This window comes from Vulpes lagopus, chromosome 12 (assembly GCF_018345385.1).
Source record: "Vulpes lagopus strain Blue_001 chromosome 12, ASM1834538v1, whole genome shotgun sequence".
NCBI classification, from domain to species: Eukaryota; Metazoa; Chordata; class Mammalia; order Carnivora; family Canidae; genus Vulpes; species Vulpes lagopus.
Genome location: NC_054835.1, coordinates 26,164,169 through 26,182,867, shown reverse-complemented (window position 1 = coordinate 26,182,867; position 18,699 = coordinate 26,164,169). Strand labels below are relative to the sequence as shown.

The following is an 18,699-nucleotide window of genomic DNA, read 5'->3' as shown; positions in this document are numbered from 1 at the left end:
CTACCTTGTACTTTACCCCTGTGCCTCTGAATCTGCTGCTCCCTCTATCTAGAATGTTCTTCTTCCCTGGCTAAGTCCTATTTATCCGTGAAGACTTAGATCAGCTGGAGGAGTCTACCACTCTCCTTCTCAGTCTGACTTAGGTCTTCTAACAGGCTCCCCACAATACTCTGGCTAAACCTTCCACACAGCATCCTCGTGTAGTCAACTCAACAACAAACACACTGGGTGTCTATTATGGTTCAGCTACTGTGCTGTGCTGTGCTAGGTTCTGGGAATTTTGGTAAAGGGAACCAACTGCAAAAAGTATTTTCTAGTCTACCTTTCTCACTACACTGTAAATTCTGAAGGCAGCCAGCATCTGGTGCTGCCTTTTTTTTTTTTTTTTTTAAATCTCTGTATTCCAAGCTCACAGCATATTGCTTCAGCTCTTGGCACTTAGCAGGAAGGAAAGAAGAGAAGGAAAAAACTGAAGTTGCCACACCTGGGGAAGAGATTAAGAGAGCTGAGATTCTAGTACTCAAATCTTTGAAGTGCAATTTTATGGAAAAAGGAATAGACTTATGTATTTATTTTTGTGGCCCAAGGGGCAAAACAAGACACATAGAAAGAAAAAAAAACCAGTGTGTTGATGTATTTCAGACCAACAGAGAGAAGTGTCAACTCCCATGACAAGCTGCCTTATACTGCTGACTCAAGACTCAACCCATGCTCAAGCTCCTGGGCGGGGAACGGTTCCACAAAGCCTTCCTGGAGTCTCCTGGGCAGGGAACGGTTCCTCTGCTAGATCCCCTCAGCTTGGTGCTATGAGTGTTTTGCCATATTTTTTTTTATTCACAGAGCCTTAATGCACAGTACAGGAGATGGTTAAAGGTTCAGGCTTTAGGGTTCTTATTCTGTCACTTAATAGTTGCATAATGTTAGGCAAGTTAGTTACCTCTCCTGGTTCAATGAATACCTCTTTAAAATGGGACTAATACACTGAGGGGGGCACTTGACGGGATGAGCACTGGGTGATATGTTATATGTTGGCAAATTGAACTCCAACAAAAAAATAAATAAATATCTGTGGGACAGAGAGAGCCCTTGAAAGACAAAAAAATAATAAATAAATAAAATAAAATGGGACTAATAAAGAATATTAAAGCTTAAACGAATGTACTCAACAGTATCTGACACAGTAAATGCTTATATCCACTACTATCCTGTTGGCCATCATCATGACTCGGTGAAGTTCTTCTGTTTCACAAAGAAGCTGAGGTATAAAGAGACTTCGTGTCAGGCCACAGAGCTGGACCCTTGGGCCAGGATTTTAGATATCTCAGATAGTATTTTTCTTCCAGGCTTAAAATTAAAAAAAAAAAAAGTTTTCTCTCTGATTTTTCAATCATGCTGAAATAAGCTGACAATAAAAGGAAGTACTTTCTTCCACAAGAGAATATAAATGTTCTTTATGAGTTCCATCACTTCTTCCAAAGGAATTACCTTATCAATCAGGAGAGAAGCTCAGAACTCATAGAAGCTGTCAGAACATTGCTCCTCATCCTTTTCACTGATTTCAAAGAAGATTATGGCATGACACCAATGTCACATTCTAAGCAACAATAACTCCAGCTAAATGTTGAGAAAGTGTGATGCTCAGGTGCATGACCAAACCAACACTCCTGGTCTCACAACTCACTGACCTCCACACACCAATGACTTCACTTTCATTCCTGAAACTCACTCACCTGGGTCTTACAATTGCTTCTTCTAGTATTTGAAGCAAGAAATTCCACATCTTGATTATGAAACTTCCTATGTGTCTATCTCCCTCACTTCCTTCTTCTTCCTAATGATGCTTTTCCACCTCATTGAACCTGCTAGTCCCTGGAGCCCTTCCCTATCATCCTGATCTACTGGGTCCCTCCTGGTGACACATTTTCACTGTCCATCCCAGTGTTCAGGCCCATGGGTCCGGTCCAATAACACCCTCAACCAACCACCCTGCCCCTCACCCCACCATTACTGTTCCCCAATCAACCTGCCTTCTCTGCTTTTCCAGACACATCCAGGATGATCCATCCACCATCCAGCCACCTGATTCCTCTGCTCTGGTTCCTGGGTGGCTGGGCTGTGTTGGAGAAAATCTCACACTTGCCTCCACTGGCACCATGACAAATTTACCAGCCAGGCCCTCCCTGCTCTTTAGCCTTTTCCCCCCATTCATTCCTGGTCAGTTCCCTCCTGCATTTCCTCATCTTCTCAAACTCCCGAAACCTGTCACAACCCTCTCTCTCATTCGTAGCAGATGACCTGCCAACTAACTGCCTTCGGGATTTCCTTTTTAGTTCTTTCTTTTAAAGATTCAGAAGTCCATGCATCTTAAAAGCGACCAGTGTAGGAGTGACAAGCAGAGAACACAGCCCCTGAAGAATCACCCAGCCAGCCAGTCAGGCATACGAATAGTGGAGTCTCCCCTGATAAGAGAAAGCAGGCAAGGGGTGTTGGCTGGGAACAAGAGAACTGCTCTTCCTGCCTTTACTTTCCCACTGAATACATTCTGGAGGGCTTTTCATTTTGCCCTTGTCACTTCTATTCTTTGTCAGATAGCTGGTGCTGTGTGAGGCTGAATGGCATCCTAAGGTGGAAGAAAAAGATGATTACAGCAGGTGATTGAGCCCATGCCCAAGCAGATGACTTTTAATCCAGATGACTTTGTACTGCCTCCAAATGAGAAGGGATAGGGCAGTCGGTTTTCCTGTGAGATTGGCTTGTGCGCATGCATGTGTATATGTATCTATTTCAGAGTCATACCAGGAGCCAACAAATACCTGTCCAAAGTGGCAGAAAGGTGCGAGAGTGACGCCTCCACTCTGTGTCATGGTTGCCAGGCCTCTTGATGATCTGGCCTCTGCTCGCTCCTCCAGGTTCATTTCTCCCCCTCCCTCCCTGAGCCTTGCATTAAACTTAAGGAACTTCCTTCTGTTTCTCCCAGTGGACCATGCTCCCTTTCACCTCTGGACCTTTACTTCTTCGTCTTGCTCATCCCTTGATGGCAGCTTAAACAGAACTTCTGGGGTGCCCTCCCTAGATAAGGTCAGGTGCCCCTGTTATGTGCTCTCATAGCAGAGCCCCCTGAACCTACCTCAGCAAGGTACATGAATATTGCTAGTGTGTCTGTTTCCTCTTCTAGAACAGAAGCCCCAGGAAGGCAGAGATATCATCTGTCTTGCTCTCTATAGTATCCTCAAAGCTCAGGACCTACCTTCTCTAATATCTCTATACTGATCCCAGAAAAATCAAGGGTTTTAGATGTGGACAGAACACCACACAGAAGAAAAAAAGTCCCAGTGAAGATGAAGCCAGGTTTGAGACGGAACCAGTCCTGACAAAAAGACCCAGAGTCAACTGCTACAGGTTTCACGATGCAGTGGCCCCAACTCTCAGCACAAGGTCCTAGATGAAGAGGCCAATGTCTCTGATAAAGTAGAAGCAACTGGTAAGAGTTGGCTCTTAAAGACCAAGGGGACTTGATGTCACAGGATGATGCAGGCAGGTGAACTCAGGTTCCTCTAAGTAACGAGGGCTTGTGTGTTCCAGCTCCTTATAGCTTCCAATGAGACTCTCAGACTCAGTTGCACCCACACAGAGGGTGCTGCTCTGGCCTGTACCCTTGGCCTGCTGTTCAGACTCCTGGCTCTAGTCTTCTGCTCTCTGATCTTATTATGGACATTCACCTGTCTTAACTCAGCTCACCCAGGACTTTCTTGCCAATCAGATTTCATCTGGCTAACTAGACCCAAGCCTGCATCCAGCCATGCCCCCAGTCCTGCTGGAATGGGCTGACTTCCCCAGCAGGCACCAAACAAAGCATGGACTTTGTGGCAGGAAGAGAAAGTTGGATGGGAGAAGGAGGGAGGAGATGGGGGGGGGGCAAACAGAGAGGGTGCCTCTTGGAGGCTATAGAGCTCAACCGAGCAAAGAACATTGCCACAGATTTGCTTTGCTCATTCTAGGCAAAATGCCCAACTGGCATGGTTTTCAGGAGAATTAAGCTGCCTTTTTGACTTAGAGGATAATCACAAGTTCCTGGAGGATAATATTGAGACGGGAACTGTCGGGAGAGACATTTGATCACACTCAGATCTGGTAGAGGAGTGGCAGTGGGATGTTGGTTATCTTGACATCCAGTTGTTTGGCACAAACTTCTGTGTACACTTCCTCAACCAGTACTTCTCAACTGGGGGTAGGGAAGTTTCCAAATATATGGAGATATAGGTCTCATACCGGATCATAATTGGAATTTCTGGGGCATAGGATTGGGGCCCAGGCATCTGTATCCCCAGGTAACTCTGAGGCACTCCTTGTTGCTATAAGCCATGACAAGATCTCTGCTCCTGTCAAGGTCAGTGTGTCTGCCCTGGCCAATGTGCTCACAAAGGAACATGGCAGACAGGGCTGATAGAGGCATTTGGTGCCCGCCCTCCATGAATTGACCCACCTCAATGGCCTGGCAAGCTGGTCAACTAGGATGAAGTGGCTAAGAAGAGGCTAATTTCTTGGAGCATGTAGGAATATTCCCAACTTCCTTTAAAAGGAAATCTCTTTATATAGTGCCTGTCTAGAAACCCCTAACCATTCACTGCACTTATTTCTCTGGGTAGCGCTCTTCTCTGTATGCTCTGTAGTATAATAGGTGATCAACATGCGATTGCTAAGTGAATGAACAAGTGAGACCCCCTGCTTTTGGGTGTGGGCTCTCTGCCTATGGGAGTGGCTGGCCCACTGAGGATGGAGGGATGGGGAAACTCAGCAGTTGGGAGATTCCTAGACTGCCATACTGCCCACTCACTGTGCCTGAGAGTCAAGAAGGAAACATTTTTCAGAACCAAGCCCTGAACCTCCATGGCGTAAGTATGTCCTTAGACACCTAAATTCCTTAAAACTAAAATACCATTATTATTTCCATTTAGGAATTGTTATCCAAATTAGCACTAAAAGGAAATGTTCACTTGTGTCCCATTACTGGTTGCTAAGTTTAATATATTTTGGATACCACACAGAATGGTCACAAATATCTGGGTGGATCTGAGAGGGTGGAGAAGAGGCCAGATTGTCTTTGGATGCTGAATCTCATGCTGTGGAGGCCATGTGACAACAACAGTTCCGGCTTCAGATCAAGTATGTTTTTTTTTGTTTTGTTTTTTTAAAGATTTTATTTATTTATTCATGAGAGACAGGGGGGAGGGGGGGAGAGAGGGAGAGAGAGAGAGAGAGAGAGAGAGAGAGAGAGGCAGAGACACAGGCAGAGGGAGAAGCAGGCTCCATGTAGGGAGCTCAATGTGGGACTTGATCCCAGGTCTCCAGGATCATGCCCTGGGCTGAAGGAGGCGCTAAACCTCTGAGCCACCTGGGCTGCCCTCAAGTATGCTTTTATGAGTTCTGTGGAAGGAAGGCCTGGCCTTCTGAAGGAAGGCAGTATGATACAGTGCAAAGAGCACTGAACTGGGAGTCTGAAGGCCAGGATCCATTGCCAACTAGCTGAGTATCTCTACACAAACACCTCACCTCTGTAAGCTTCAGTGTTCTCATGCATCAAATGAGGGTAAGATACCTGCCCTCCCTACTTCAAGGGTTGTTGAAAGAATCAAACAGGAAGTGTATATATATATAATTCCTCTCTGTAAATTCTAATGTGATGTATTTTGAGAAATAACCAGGATTTCCCTTGGGGACACTGTTTGCCTAGTGGTCCTTCCTTGCAGCTGATTTCTCTTACGTCCCTTCTTATTCCCCACTGATGCAGACTTCTCTTCTTTGCTTCATAAAACCTGCAGCTTTGATTCCGGTGGCCTAAGACTATACTGCCCCCTGCTCCTCTTTGTTCAGCCCTCACCCCATATCACACCTCTCTTTCCTCCAAGACTTTAGCTCCTGATTTCTGTCATAAGTCACAGTGACGATCCTTCCAACAACCTGGCCCCTTAGTTCCTGCACCTTCTGACTTCTAGCATTCACCTCCTTTGCCTCTGCCACTCACGGCAATGGCCATTCCTTTGACATAATTGACAACTGCAAACACCATCACAATCTCAGTTACCAAATTATCTCACCACTGCCTATCTTTCTTTCTAGTACTACAACTCCAACAATCCTTTGACCCAACCAAGGTCTCTAATCCACTGATCCTGCCTACCTTGGGTCCTTCTCCTCCTACCATATGCAACTGTTTTATTTTATTTCATTTTTAAAGATAGGTTTATTTATTTGAGAAGGGCGAGGGAGGGGGAGGGGGGGAGAAGAAGGAGAGACAGAAACAAGCAGACTCTGCGCTTAGGACAGGGCCTGTCACAGGGCTCAATCTCATGACCTCGAGATCGTGACCTCAGCCAAAACCAAGAGTTGGATGCCTAACCAACCGAGCCACCCAGGTGCCCCTGGAATTGTTATACTCAATCTCTCACACACGTTAACTTCTGTACCCCACTCTCCCTTTGCTATACTCACCTGGTGAAATCAAAACCTTGTTAATCTGCCCACTCCCTGTCCCCATGTAGTTACTCGTAGTTGGGAAAAAAAGCACACCGTGCTATCCAGTCTTACTTTAAATTTATGATCACTAACTGCAAATGGGCTTTTAATGTTGCCCTCTGATCACATTTCCTCAGACCATTTGCTTTCCCTCTCTCCTGGCCAGTAGCTTCTCATACCTTCTCCACCACTCCTGTGTTCAGCTGAGGGCTTGGACTGCTACTTCATCAAGAAAATTGAATTGATCAGAAGGGGATTTAAATTCCTAGTACTGTGCGGTGCCTGGGTGGCTCGGCAGGTTATGCGTCTGCCTTCGGCTTAGGTCATGATCCTGGGGTCCTCAGATCCAGCCCCACTTTGGGCTCCCTGCTCAGTGGGGAGCCTGCTTCTCCTTCTCCCTCTGCCACTTCCTCCACTTGTACTCTCTCTCAAATAAATAAATAAATAAAATATTTTTAAAAGAAATAAAGTCCTAGCGCTGTACCAACCCATCCACCTGCATCAGGGTACATATGCTCTCTCCCCCCCACCAAGGCCAATCCGTCCACCCATGTGCTAGACCCCATCTCCTCTTGTCATCATTATGCCCGTATTTCCTCTATTAAAAGAAAGAATGTCTTGACCCCACTTCCTTCTCTCGCTACCGTCCCATTTCTCTCTTTCCCTTAAAATTCCTTGAAAGAGATGTCTGGGTTTGCTGTCTACAGTTTCCTTCCTCTTTGAACCCAATCGTGGTGTTGCCCCACCTCTCTGCTGAAACTGCCCATCCAAAGTTAATGCCTTCCCTATCACTAAATCCCTTGGCCGTTTCTCAGTCATCTGACCTGACCTCTCAGCAAACTGAGTCACCTGGCTTCCAGGGTGCCACAGGCACCCAGTTTCCTCCCCTCTTTCTAGCTCCTAGTCTCTCTTGCTGACTCTTACACATGTCAAAAGCCTGTAACTGTTGAGACTCCAAGTTTACAAGCAAAGGCTTGGTCAGGCCAAGGATGAGAGTGGCTGGGGGAGTCCTAGTTTGTGCTCCTTCGGGTCCCTCCTTCCCTGTCTCCCTGCCTATCCTTGTTGCCCGGGTCTCAAGTGGGCTGGTGCCCAGGGCATCTACTCCCTGAACCAAAAGCTTTTCTTCCCTGGCTTTTGAAGTGTAATCCAGGGATGCAGGAGAAGTGGGTACTGGCGTTGGGGACCTAAAACAACTGCCAGCTATAAAACACGACTGCCAATTATCAGCTTCTGCAGGCTCCACAGAACAAGCTTCCTAGGAGGTCACATGTTGCCTCTCGAATATATCGACTAACAGTCCAAAAGAACATGAGAAAATAGGAGAACCCGATGGCTTTTTGTGATTTCTTTTTTTTAAACCAAGATGTTAAACTCTGGCTCACTGAGAAAGAATATGAAGCGGGACGTGACTGCCACGAAGGAGAGAAGTGAGGGTTCATTTAATTTGTTATTTTTCCTTTCTTTTTTGGTAAGGGCACCAGACAGCCTTCCCATTTGAGGACTGATAAGGATTTGCCTTGGGACGCTGAAAAAAATAAATAACTTTTCTCAATGTCACAAGGGAAAATGTGTTCTTCCTGGGAAATGGGAAAGGCATTAGTCAGGGCGAGGGCAGAAGGATCTACTCCCACAGGGGCTGGTTTGCCAGATTCAGTGGTGCGGCTGCCTCCCAGCGCCCAACGGGCCTTCTCCTTTCAGGCGGGGGTTTAGCCTGACTCAACAGCTCCAAAAGCCCCTACCTCCACTCAGCAAACAATGCCAGAAAAACATCTGCTACCCCTAACCCTCCACTTCCCAAAAGAAATGATTAAAAAGTTAAAGAAATACTTCCATATGGAAGAACCCTATCCCAACAGGTCACCACAAAGATACTTCAAACACAATAAAACAGGAAGAGCTAAAAAAAGCAGAGAAGTTCACAGAACCCACACAATCTTTTATAAGGGGGTGGGGGAGCCACCCTGGGTGACTTTACACAGTTCAGGACACCATTTGGCAGTTAAGTATGTCCCTAATCTGCTCAATTTGCTTATTATAGTAAAGGTTTAGGAAAATTTGAGACTGGTGGCCAAAAATACTGCAGTAATCTCTATTCCTAAAGCAAACTCACGACGTGAATTAAACTTCTTCAACTGAAATATTTCAAAGTGGAAATCCCTCCCCCCTCTATGTAGAGACTGGCCACAGGGAAGCCACGGTTGCTTAAAAGCAGAACCACTTCAGTGGACTTATGGTTATTCAGCCCACAAGTATTTATTGGGCGCCTAAGACAAGCCAGGTCCGGTACTAGTCACCAGGAAACAAAATTAAGCGTGACATTTAACCTACCTTTGAGGTGCTTACAACATAGAAAGGATGCTGTTAGTTCTAAGTTAGAACTTGGACCTTCCATAGGAGGGACAGAAGAGAAACAGCAGGGGGAGGCCACCCAGCAGAGAGTGCATGCTTTGGAGTCACACAAATCTGGCTGCTTCATTTTTAATTTGCTACAGAGGTGCTACATGGAACAAGGCACTCGCTAAGCCTATGGTTTCCTCAATTATAAAATGGGGATGGAGGGATCTCCCTTGCAGGGTTGCATAAGAATGAACAGAAATACACATGTATTCCAGCAATTGTTGATACTAGGAAGACTTCTTTCATCTCTAAAGCCCTGTGAAATGCTGAAAGACTTCAGCTAAGAACCCTGTAGATATTTAAAGCCTGAGGAGAGGGAATGGATAGAAAATGACCTTGAGGGAAGGAGAGAAAATGAGAAAAAGGAACCCCCCCCCAAAAAAAAGTTCCTCTGGTATTCAGTTTAGGTGGACTAGAAATAGTGATTTTCTTTGGAGAGTAACAAAACCAGAGGCAGTTCACACGGAGTTTCGCAAATCAGAGGCCAAGGGAAGCCTGTCAGGAACTTGGCAGGATGGTGATGGGAGCTTTTTCTTGCTCCAGGGGGAAGACCTGGGGCTGAGGGGACTGGGTAAGGCTGAGCCTCCCATCCAGGAGGCCGCAAGCTGACTTCTTTGGCTACCTCCCTTGGGCCTTAAATTGCTTCCTGAGGCTAGGACCTGGCTAATGGTTTATTTACAACAGGAAGAAGCAATTACCTTGGAGAACACGGAGTCATATACCCCACCATTAGCCAGGAACACCGCACTCTCTACCAATAACCTCCAAAGATATATGAACCAGTGACTGCCCCTACTTAAAGACACGGCCACCCCTCTCCTCCCTACTCCATCCTGGTGAGGTGGTTTTAAACACAGTGTGAGAAAGGGAGCCTGAGTTGAGCTTTGAATTAGGAAAGTATAGTTATTTTTGGTTCTGCTGCTGCCTTTTCTCTGTGACCCTGGGCCTTTTTCATGAGACCCCTGTCCACTGTGGGCAAAATGATGTGACGTATTCATGCCCCAAAACTACCTTCCCCAAAAGAATGCTATGAGCAACATTAAAACAAACAAAGAGGAAAACTTCTTGTGGGTGAGTGAAACAGAGTTTTAGTACAAAGTACTCAGGCCTGGGAGTGTGGGGAAGCCAGACTTGGAACACACACGGTGTACTTCCAAACTCAAAAGCCAGATTATCCGTTAGGGAAAAATTGGCAAGGCTGCTGCCAGGGAAGCTGTGTGTGTGTGTGGGGGGGGGGCATAGGTGGGTAAAATTTCTAGAAAGACCTACAGAGAATGGGAGCTGGAAGCTCTCTATGGGAGGAGGCTGACAAAGACAATGGGAAAGAAGCCTGAGGAAATGCAGGCTGTCTGTTCTGATATTTAATATCCAAGAACCAAAGGCAGAAGAGGTGCAAAAAGCTTAATAGTATTTGTAGTTCAAATTAAAGTGTTCAAAGCCCCGTTATAGAGCAGGGTAATGTATGCAATGACATCTGGGACTGTAATCAGCAAAGCACTTTCAAGAGCTGCCAAAGCAAACAGCCAAATAACAAATCCACTTTACAGATCATCAATCTGGTCCTGGACTTGCCAAGGTAAATAGTACAAGGCTGAAGTTTGCTTTGCAAACCAGGGAGCTGGGAGTTTAGAAAGGCCTTGATCCAGAGCAGCACCGTTGGGGCAGGGCCTCTGGAGCTTCACTTGAATCAGGAACGTTGACAAGCCCTGCCTCTGAGCAGAGCAAGGGGAGGAGGCCCCCTGGAGTGGGGTCTGAGGACCGTTGTCAATCTGGCGGGCTGCCACAGCTGCCAGGCCTGGTGGTGACCTCTCAAGTGCCCCCTCTCTAGCCGGAGTCTCCGGAGTCTCCCCACTCTGGCCAGACTGGAGTTAGTGGGCTTCTGAGAAAAAACAAACAAACAAACAAACAAACAAAAAAACAGCCCAAAAGTTGATTTTTTTCCTCTCCTTTTCCCAGTCACTATGAAGGGCCATGAATTCTCAATGCAATTATTTGTTTAATGTCTGTTTTCCCTCACAGACTGGGCCAAGAGCTTCCTGTCTGCTGGGGCTTCTTATTGTGGCATCCCAGGGCCCACTTCAGGGTCTCATCCACAGGAGGCCCCAGTAACTATGTGGTAGCTGAGGGGGCAAATGAGTGAGGACTACCAAGTACTGAGAACCTAGACTGGGCAAGGATGCTTGTCTAGGTACATGGTTTAACCTTAACAAGAGCTTTATCAGGTATTATTCTATCCCCCCATTTTCTAGGCAAGGACACAGACCTAGAAGGCAAAGAGTCATTTAATTCGACTTCCTTCACTGTGTCAGTATTAATTAGCAAAAGTTACGCGGCTATTCAGATGGTCCCTACACCTTGCATCTTTGCATTTCTCATTGTGTGGGATTCAGAGAAGCCACTAAAGAAAACACCTGTCAAACGCCTGGCAAAGGCTACCAAAGCCTACTCGGTTTATTTCTTACTATGGATGTAGGGCAAGAATAGCTGTTTTGGGTAACAGCAAGAGAAGAGGTATTTCCAAAAAATCAGGTGCCTTGACGGAGGGCATACTGTCAATCAGCCGTGGACAGCAGGACTCAGCATGCTAGGCCAAAAGGGAATGTGCCCCTCTCCACCTCTGGGAGGAATTTGCTGCTCTGAATTTACAGAGCATACACAGGAAAAGGGGACCTCCCAAAGGGAGGTTTGCCTATACTGACTTGGTGAGAAAAAGGAACCAGCTGAAAATAATATACACATACAAGACAGCAGCGATGAGTCTGAGGAGGAACTCCGTGGCCTGTTCTTTTTTTTTTTTTTTTTAAAGATTTTATTTATTTACGAGAGAGAGAGAGAGAGAGAGAGAGAGAGAGAGAGAGAGAGAGGAAGAGACAGGCAGAGGGAGAAGCAGGCTCCATGCAGGGAGCCTGACGTGGGACTCGACCCGGCGGGGTCTCCAGGGTCAGGCCCTGGGCTGAAGGCGGCTCTAAACCGCTGAGCCACCCCCTGGACTTGCCTGGTAAATAGCCACCCCACCAAGGGCTATCTTTGGCCAATTCTATGACAGTGCTGGGGTCATTCAAGTTTCATTCTTTTACTGTCTTTTTTTTTTTAAATTTTTTTTTTTTTTATTTATTTATGATAGTCACACACACAGAGAGAGAGAGGCAGAGACACAGGCAGAGGGAGAAGCAGGCTCCATGCACTGGGAGCCTGACATGGGATTCGATCCCGGGTCTCCAGGATCACGCCCTGGGCCAAAGGCAGGCGCCAAACCGCTGCGCCACCCAGGGATCCCCTGTCTTTTTTTTTTAATTAATTATTTTTTAGTAATCTCTACATCCAATATGGGGCTCGAACTCATGACCCTGAGATCAAGAGCTGCGTGCTCTACCAACTAAACTGTGAGGCACCCCTCTAGCTTTAGTCTTTTTTTTTTTTTTTAAAGATTTTATTTATTTACTCATGAGAGACAGAAAGAGGCAGAGACACAGGCAAAGGGAGAAACAGGTTCCCTGCAGTGAGCCTGATGCAGAACTTGATCCCAGGACCCCAGGATCATGACCTGAGCCAAAGGCAGATGCTTAACCACTGAGACACCCAAGTGCCCCTAGAGCTTTATTCTTCAGTGAGCTCTTGCACTGGATGCAGGCTCTGGTTCTTTCTACCAGACACCAACTTCCACTCAGGAAGCCAAGAGTGCAGTAGAGGTTTCAGCCTCGGGAATTGGTGCTAAGTCCCATACATGGGTCAGGCATTTACTGGGCACTTACTACTTGCTGTTATGAGTTGTCCCTATGACACTTAGTTTTCAAAAATTACAATTCTATATTCTTTGTGGCACCTTTGCTCTCTATAACCTGTTATGTATAAGGCATTGGCTCGATGCTTGAATACATTCTACATTATCCTTACAATAAAACTCTGTAAGATAGGCTTTATCATCCCATTTTATAGATAAGGAAACTGAGGCTCAGGGATATCACATTACTTGCCCTAAGTCATCTAGCTCACCTGTGTCTCCCACATGCTTTTCTGTGACTTCTAAGGAATGATCCCCATGATCCCCATATTCTCTTTGCCTCAACAGTCTTCAATGCAGATAGCTTTCACAGAAGCTGAGAAGCACTTTGTTAATGCTCCTATTTATTGTACCATGATCATCTGTTTATACATCTGTCTGCCCTGCTAGATTCTGAACATCTGGGGGGCAGAGAGATTGTATCTGATTATCTTTCTGAATCTCTAGTGCCTGGGGTCCTATAATCTGCATCTTGGGGGCTCATCAAATCATATATTGGGTTACTATAAATGAATGAATGAATGAATGAATGCACGTATACATGCATTCTGTCCTCATCTCTCAATCAGGGAGATAAAGGACCAGAAAGGTTTAGGAACTGAACAAAGCTGTATAGTTCGTCTCATGGACAAAAGCTCAGGAGGAAGGAAGGGCTGGCATACCTGCACAGTATGCGCGGGACTGGCCAGGGCTGGGGGTGACAGGGAGTGGGCCGAGAGGAAGGTAGGCTGCTGGTGACAAGGAGGCAGATGCCCATCTGTCTCACAAAATGCCTCCATTTTTATCCTGGGCCTGGCTTGAGGTCAGGGTCAACTATTACCTGATGGGAACTGGTACCTTCTGAAGATAACAGGTAGAGATTAGTGGTCGGACATAAACCCCTCTGAAGATAGAGCTTTGCCAAGAGCAGCAGCCACAGCAGCAGTGACCAACAGAGTCTGAGGGGCTGGTGCCCCCCCCCCCAAGCCCCATGCCCTGGCTGCCCCTGTACCCCTCACAGAGATTTTATTCCTAGGCTTCCACAGGCTGTCCCCAACCCGTGCCCCAAGGTCCAGAGACAGGTGTGAGGTGGCACCGGGGAACCAGGAAGAGCCTGAGAAAGCTCCCTGATGGGGTTTTCTCTAGACAAGATGTGGGGCTGCAGGGATAGGAGTTTGGGGAGTGCAGTGTTTTAGAAAGGGCACGGAGTATGGAATCAGGAAGCCAGGATGCAGCCCTGGTGCTCTCTCTGCCTCTAAGTTGCAACACGCCTTCTCTGAGCCTTGGGGAGAATAATTCCTACTTCATGGGGTGGTTGTGAGGATGAATGAATTTGAAAAAACTTTGTAAAATTATAACATACTCTTTGCATGAGGTTTCTTTTTCTGCTGTGGGGTTATTCTCCCTCCTTTCAATCTATAGCCATAAACTCCATCGATCAATTTATTTGCTCTCGCAAACACGGTGAGCAAGGGCTCCATCCTGCTGGGGAAGAAAGCTCATCTCTAGCATGGTGAAAGGAGGGGAGGAGGGGGCCCCTGGGTGGCTCAGTGATTTAGCGCCTGCCTCTGGCCCAGGGCTTGATCCTGGAGTCCTGGGATCGAGTCCCACATCAGGCTCCCTGCATGGAGCCTGCTTCTTTCTCTGCATATGTCTTTGCCTCTCTCTCTCTCTCTCTCTCTCTCTCATTCTCTCTCTCTCTCTCTCTCTGTGTCTCTCATGAATAAATAAATAAAATCTTTAAAATAAAGAAAAGAAAGGAGGGGAGGAGAGGATGCTGGAAGTCAGAGCAAGAAGTTCAAGGCCTAGAGCACTCTCTAACTAAGAATCACGTGCCTCTTGGCTAAGGCTGGACATGTCTTAGGTCCATTGTCCCAGTAAGACTCTGTTCCAGGTGGGTCACCAGGCAGTAGTTGTTCAAAGAATGCCATCTTCTCATGCCCCACTGAACTCCAAAAAGCAGCCCACGTGGGTGTCTCAAAGGCCTAAAGGGGGCTACGCTCTTCAGAGAGCCATCCAACGGCCTAGCTCCAGAGCCTGGCGGGCTGGGAAGAACTCTCTGAACTTGTTTGAGGCAGCCTCACCCTACTCACAGGAGGTCGGGATGTACATGCCAAACCAGGGACACATATGGAGAAGATTAGTCCGACGTGCAAAAGAGACAGGTCAGCATAGGATGATACATGGAAAAAGCCAGTTTGGTATAAACCAAAAAAGTACACCACCCAAAGCCATCACAGGTTCAATTACAGGCAGATAGAGGTCTTGTCAGGACCGACGGTGAGCTGAGGGTTTGCAAGGGGACTCACTTTAGGCCAGCAAGTACAAGCTGTGCACCTGTTCTGCATTGAGCACACCGATTAGCCATAGCAGATGGAAATGACAGACATGTGTCCTTTGTTCATGGTCTTCTTGACAAGCATTCCCCTTTCACCTTCCCTAACTCCTAGGGGTGGGCTGTAAGGAGGGTTACATCATTTGGACTTTTCCTTTCTGCCAAGGTGGGCAGGACGCGTACTCTAGAAGAAAGGAAGGGGGCATCTGGCTGCTTTCCAACCCTCCCTCCCTCCTAAGGACGCTTCCGAAGCTCTAGTGTTCAGACCCTGTCGGAAACTCAAGCATGGAACAGGATGTCCTAGAGCGAAAACAAGCCAATGGGGCTTGCCACGTTCCCGGCGCCAGTGTCTGAACAAGCGCTGCAAACTTCAAATAAAGTCAGTGCCCACAGCTAACCTGCTGTGAACTGTCACTTCTGCAGGAGCTCCTCAGGCAGTTCTGCCTCGCTTTGTGCCTGCCCCCTCCACACACCGCCCCCCCCCCCCCTGGTGGTCACCCAACTCCGAACACATGCTCGTCGTGCTTCCCCAACATTTACTATACTCATTTGTAAGTATCTCCTTGACTCTGCAGTCCCATTGCCTCTCCAAATACATTTTGGGGTGCCTAGAGGGAGAGAAGATATCTATCCATCAGTTTACCATCATCCGCTCTGTCCTTCTCCAGGGACATGCCCACCCCAAACATGAAGACCTACAGATCCAACTCAATGGCTATGGAGTCAACATCTTGGCATCTTCGTGGAAACTCAACAGGCCTGAGTCACCTCCTCCACATGACTGGCAACCTTCACTGAATGAAGCAAAAAGGGCAAAGTAAGTCAGAAACCTGGGGGGCACCCCTACCATCCCCTCCTCTCCCACCCTCCCATACTGATGCCATCGCAAAGTCCTGATGGCTGTACTTCCTAAATATCATCTGCATCTGTCCGCTGCTATTATCGATCCCAGCCTAATCCATACCATCACTTCCTATTGGACAGCAGCCTGCTTCCAGAATGATCTTTCCGGAACTCAAATAGGATCCTACTACTCTCTGCTGTAAACATACTTCCCATCTTTTAGGAAAAGACTGAGATCCTTCATGTGAACAGCAAGGCCCCACAGCCCAGCCCCATGCTGTTCTCCCCTCTGGACACCACGCTCCTCACCTTCCTCACTCCTGCATCCTTTGCTGACTTAGCTCCTCCCTTAGGGCTTAGTTGAAATGTGACTTCCGCAGTGAAACTTGCTTTTATCTGCTCTCAGACCACGTGGAACCTCTCCTCTATGACACTTCACACAATTTATAATTACGTTTACTAGTGATTTGTAATTACTTTTACTTGTAATTTATAATTACAATTACTTATTTGATTTGTGTCTTTTTTCTTCCCTGGACCACAGACTTCACAAACTCCACTGTGTCCATGCTTAGTGCATTTGATAGTACACATAGTAGCATTTCAGAGATATTTGATGGATGTCGAACTAATGAATGGAGGGTTCTTGGTAATATATGACAACATGATTTTTCAGTTTTTTTCTGTCAGAGTTTCCTTGCTCTATATTTTACCAGATTTAATCAGATGCTATGAGTTTTTTGGTGGGAGAGGCATGACTGGTTCCCACATGACAGTCCCTAGGGACCACCCTCTACTGTTTATCCTGCCAAAGATATCAGGAGAAATGGAGACACTCTTTTCAAAAGCACTTCCTAAAAGAGCCCCTGCTTTGTAGAGTTGACCCATCTCTTTCTTGCTGGTCAAGCCTGTTACTCCTGGAATCCAGCCAGTCATTTTTTGAAAAAGAACCCCTGTCACTTTAAGATTTTAGTCCCTTGCCTGGGCCATATATCAATGTTCCTTGCTGCAGTGGCTATGCTGCCTGCTGTTCAAATTTGTCCAATTAGACACAGCCCCACAGGGTGGAATTTAGTGTGAAATGTGCCTGCCACTGACCAAGAATGAACTGGTGTGTAGCCCTGCTGCTCTACAAAGTCCTTGGGGAGAGCCAGCATGGGTCTTCCCAGGAATGGCTCACCACCCTCTGGGTAGTGCCCGGTGCCCAGAGCAGAGGGTCACCCTTCCCACCCCTGTGAGGCCTGAGAACCAGGCAGAGCAGAGCAGGGTGAGGTTGCCTGAGTGCATGTGAGGCTGGGCGGAGGCTGAGAGTCAGCCCCCACAGACGTGAAAAGGTCAGGGCGCTGTCTGTATGGCCGAGAGTTCCTTACCATGGTCTCTATTTGGCCCAGAAACCAGAATTCTTTCACGCCCTGGACGTGACTGTGCTGGGCCTATGGCTTGTACTGTGGTCCATGGAGACAGAGTTGAACATTCAAGAGCCTCCAACCAATAACTCAGCTGTGATGGGTACTTCTAAGGCATAGGCAAAGTGCCTAGAGGGAGAGGGGACAAGGTGCCCTAGTGGAAAGGGGCTTTAAGATAAGACTTTTTTTTTTTAAAGGATTTGTTTATTTGAGAGAACAGAGGGGAGGGGCAGAGGGAGAGGGAGAGAGAGAGCCCTAAGCAGACACTGCTGAGCACAGAGCCTGGAGTGGGGCTCGATCCCACGACCCCAAAATCATGACCCGAGCTGAAACCAAGAGTTGGATACTCAACTGACCAAGCCACCCATGTGCCCTTAAGATAAGAATTTTTAACAAAAGACCTCTTTTGCAATAGAACTTATTTTTTAATGTGTTTTGTTTTTTCTCAACAAGCTCAAACTTCTAAAAACTTATGCCATTCTTAGAACATTAGACTTTTAACTACAGAGAGACTTTAGAGATCATCTAAACTACACCCTTATTTTAAAAACCAGGAAAATGAGATGAGGGGAAGGAAAAGACTTAGCCAAGGCCATATAATTGGTCACTAGCACGGTTGGCAGCCAGGCTGCTGACTCCAAGCCCAGCTCTGACCTGACTATCTGATACTGCTTTCATTTCCAGGCTCCTCATACTTCTACTGTATCTACAGATATACTAGAGTCAGGATATACTAGAATTGAGATTATTTAAATATATATTTTATTTTTTGTTAAAGATTTTATTTATTTATTTGAGAGAGAAAGAGGGAGATAGTGGGGCTGAGAGACAGAAGGAGACAGAGAATCCTAAGCAGGCTCCACACCATCATGGAGTCCAATACGGCACTCCATCCCACAACCCTGGGATCATGACCTAAGCTAAAACCAAGAGTCAGACACCTAACTGACTGAGCCACCCAGGTGCCCCTAAATATATATTTAAATAAAAATATTTAATCCCAGTTCTAGTTTTCTCTGTCTGATCAATACACACAGCAACTGTGGGCTTTGGTTTACATCATATGTACACAGAAGGAGGTTGGGCTGGAAGTATTCTAGATCCTTTTCATTTCTCATTCATTCATTCATTCATTCATTCATTCATTCATTTACTGAACATTTATTGAGGGCTGGCATGCGTCAGGTCCTAGGGATATGCAGATGCAGAAAGGAGAGGTCGTCAGCCCATTGCAAGAGAGGACCACAGGATGCCCTGGTGTGCTAAGTGCTCCAGCAGAGGTGTATGCAGGGTTCCCTGGGAACATAGAGGAAGGAGGCCCTCGCTGAAGAAGTGTGAGGATTCCAGTTGAAAACTAAGGTGTACATGATGAAAAGACCCCCAAACACTTTGCAGACACTCACAGTTCTAGTCTTGTCTCCCAACCAAGCTTTGATGGTGAGTTA

The 18,699-nt window shown here is 46.7% G+C and overlaps 2 protein-coding genes across 18 annotated transcripts in view; one reads left to right on the top strand and one right to left on the bottom strand.

The window, feature by feature from the left end:
* Window positions 1–18,699, bottom strand: part of BCAS3 (BCAS3 microtubule associated cell migration factor) — a 592,235-nt gene that overhangs the window by 42,088 nt on the left and 531,448 nt on the right. The gene's annotated exons all lie outside the window — the stretch shown is intronic.
* The window catches only part of LOC121472671 (proline-rich protein 2-like), a 108,425-nt gene that overhangs the window by 49,680 nt on the left and 40,046 nt on the right, over window positions 1–18,699 (top strand). For 7 of the 12 annotated variants that reach the window (XM_041723958.1, XM_041723965.1, XM_041723957.1 and 4 more), the window contains 3 exons: window positions 5,046–5,163; window positions 15,429–15,556; window positions 15,674–15,822. In XM_041723958.1, coding sequence (XP_041579892.1) covers window positions 5,046–5,163; window positions 15,429–15,556; window positions 15,674–15,822 — 395 coding nt within the window. Of the gene's footprint in view, window positions 1–642; window positions 3,482–5,045; window positions 5,164–15,428; window positions 15,557–15,673; window positions 15,823–15,989; window positions 18,179–18,699 lie in introns of those variants that run through there. The other 5 variants (XM_041723962.1, XM_041723960.1, XR_005982969.1 and 2 more) reach the window with 5 other exon arrangements.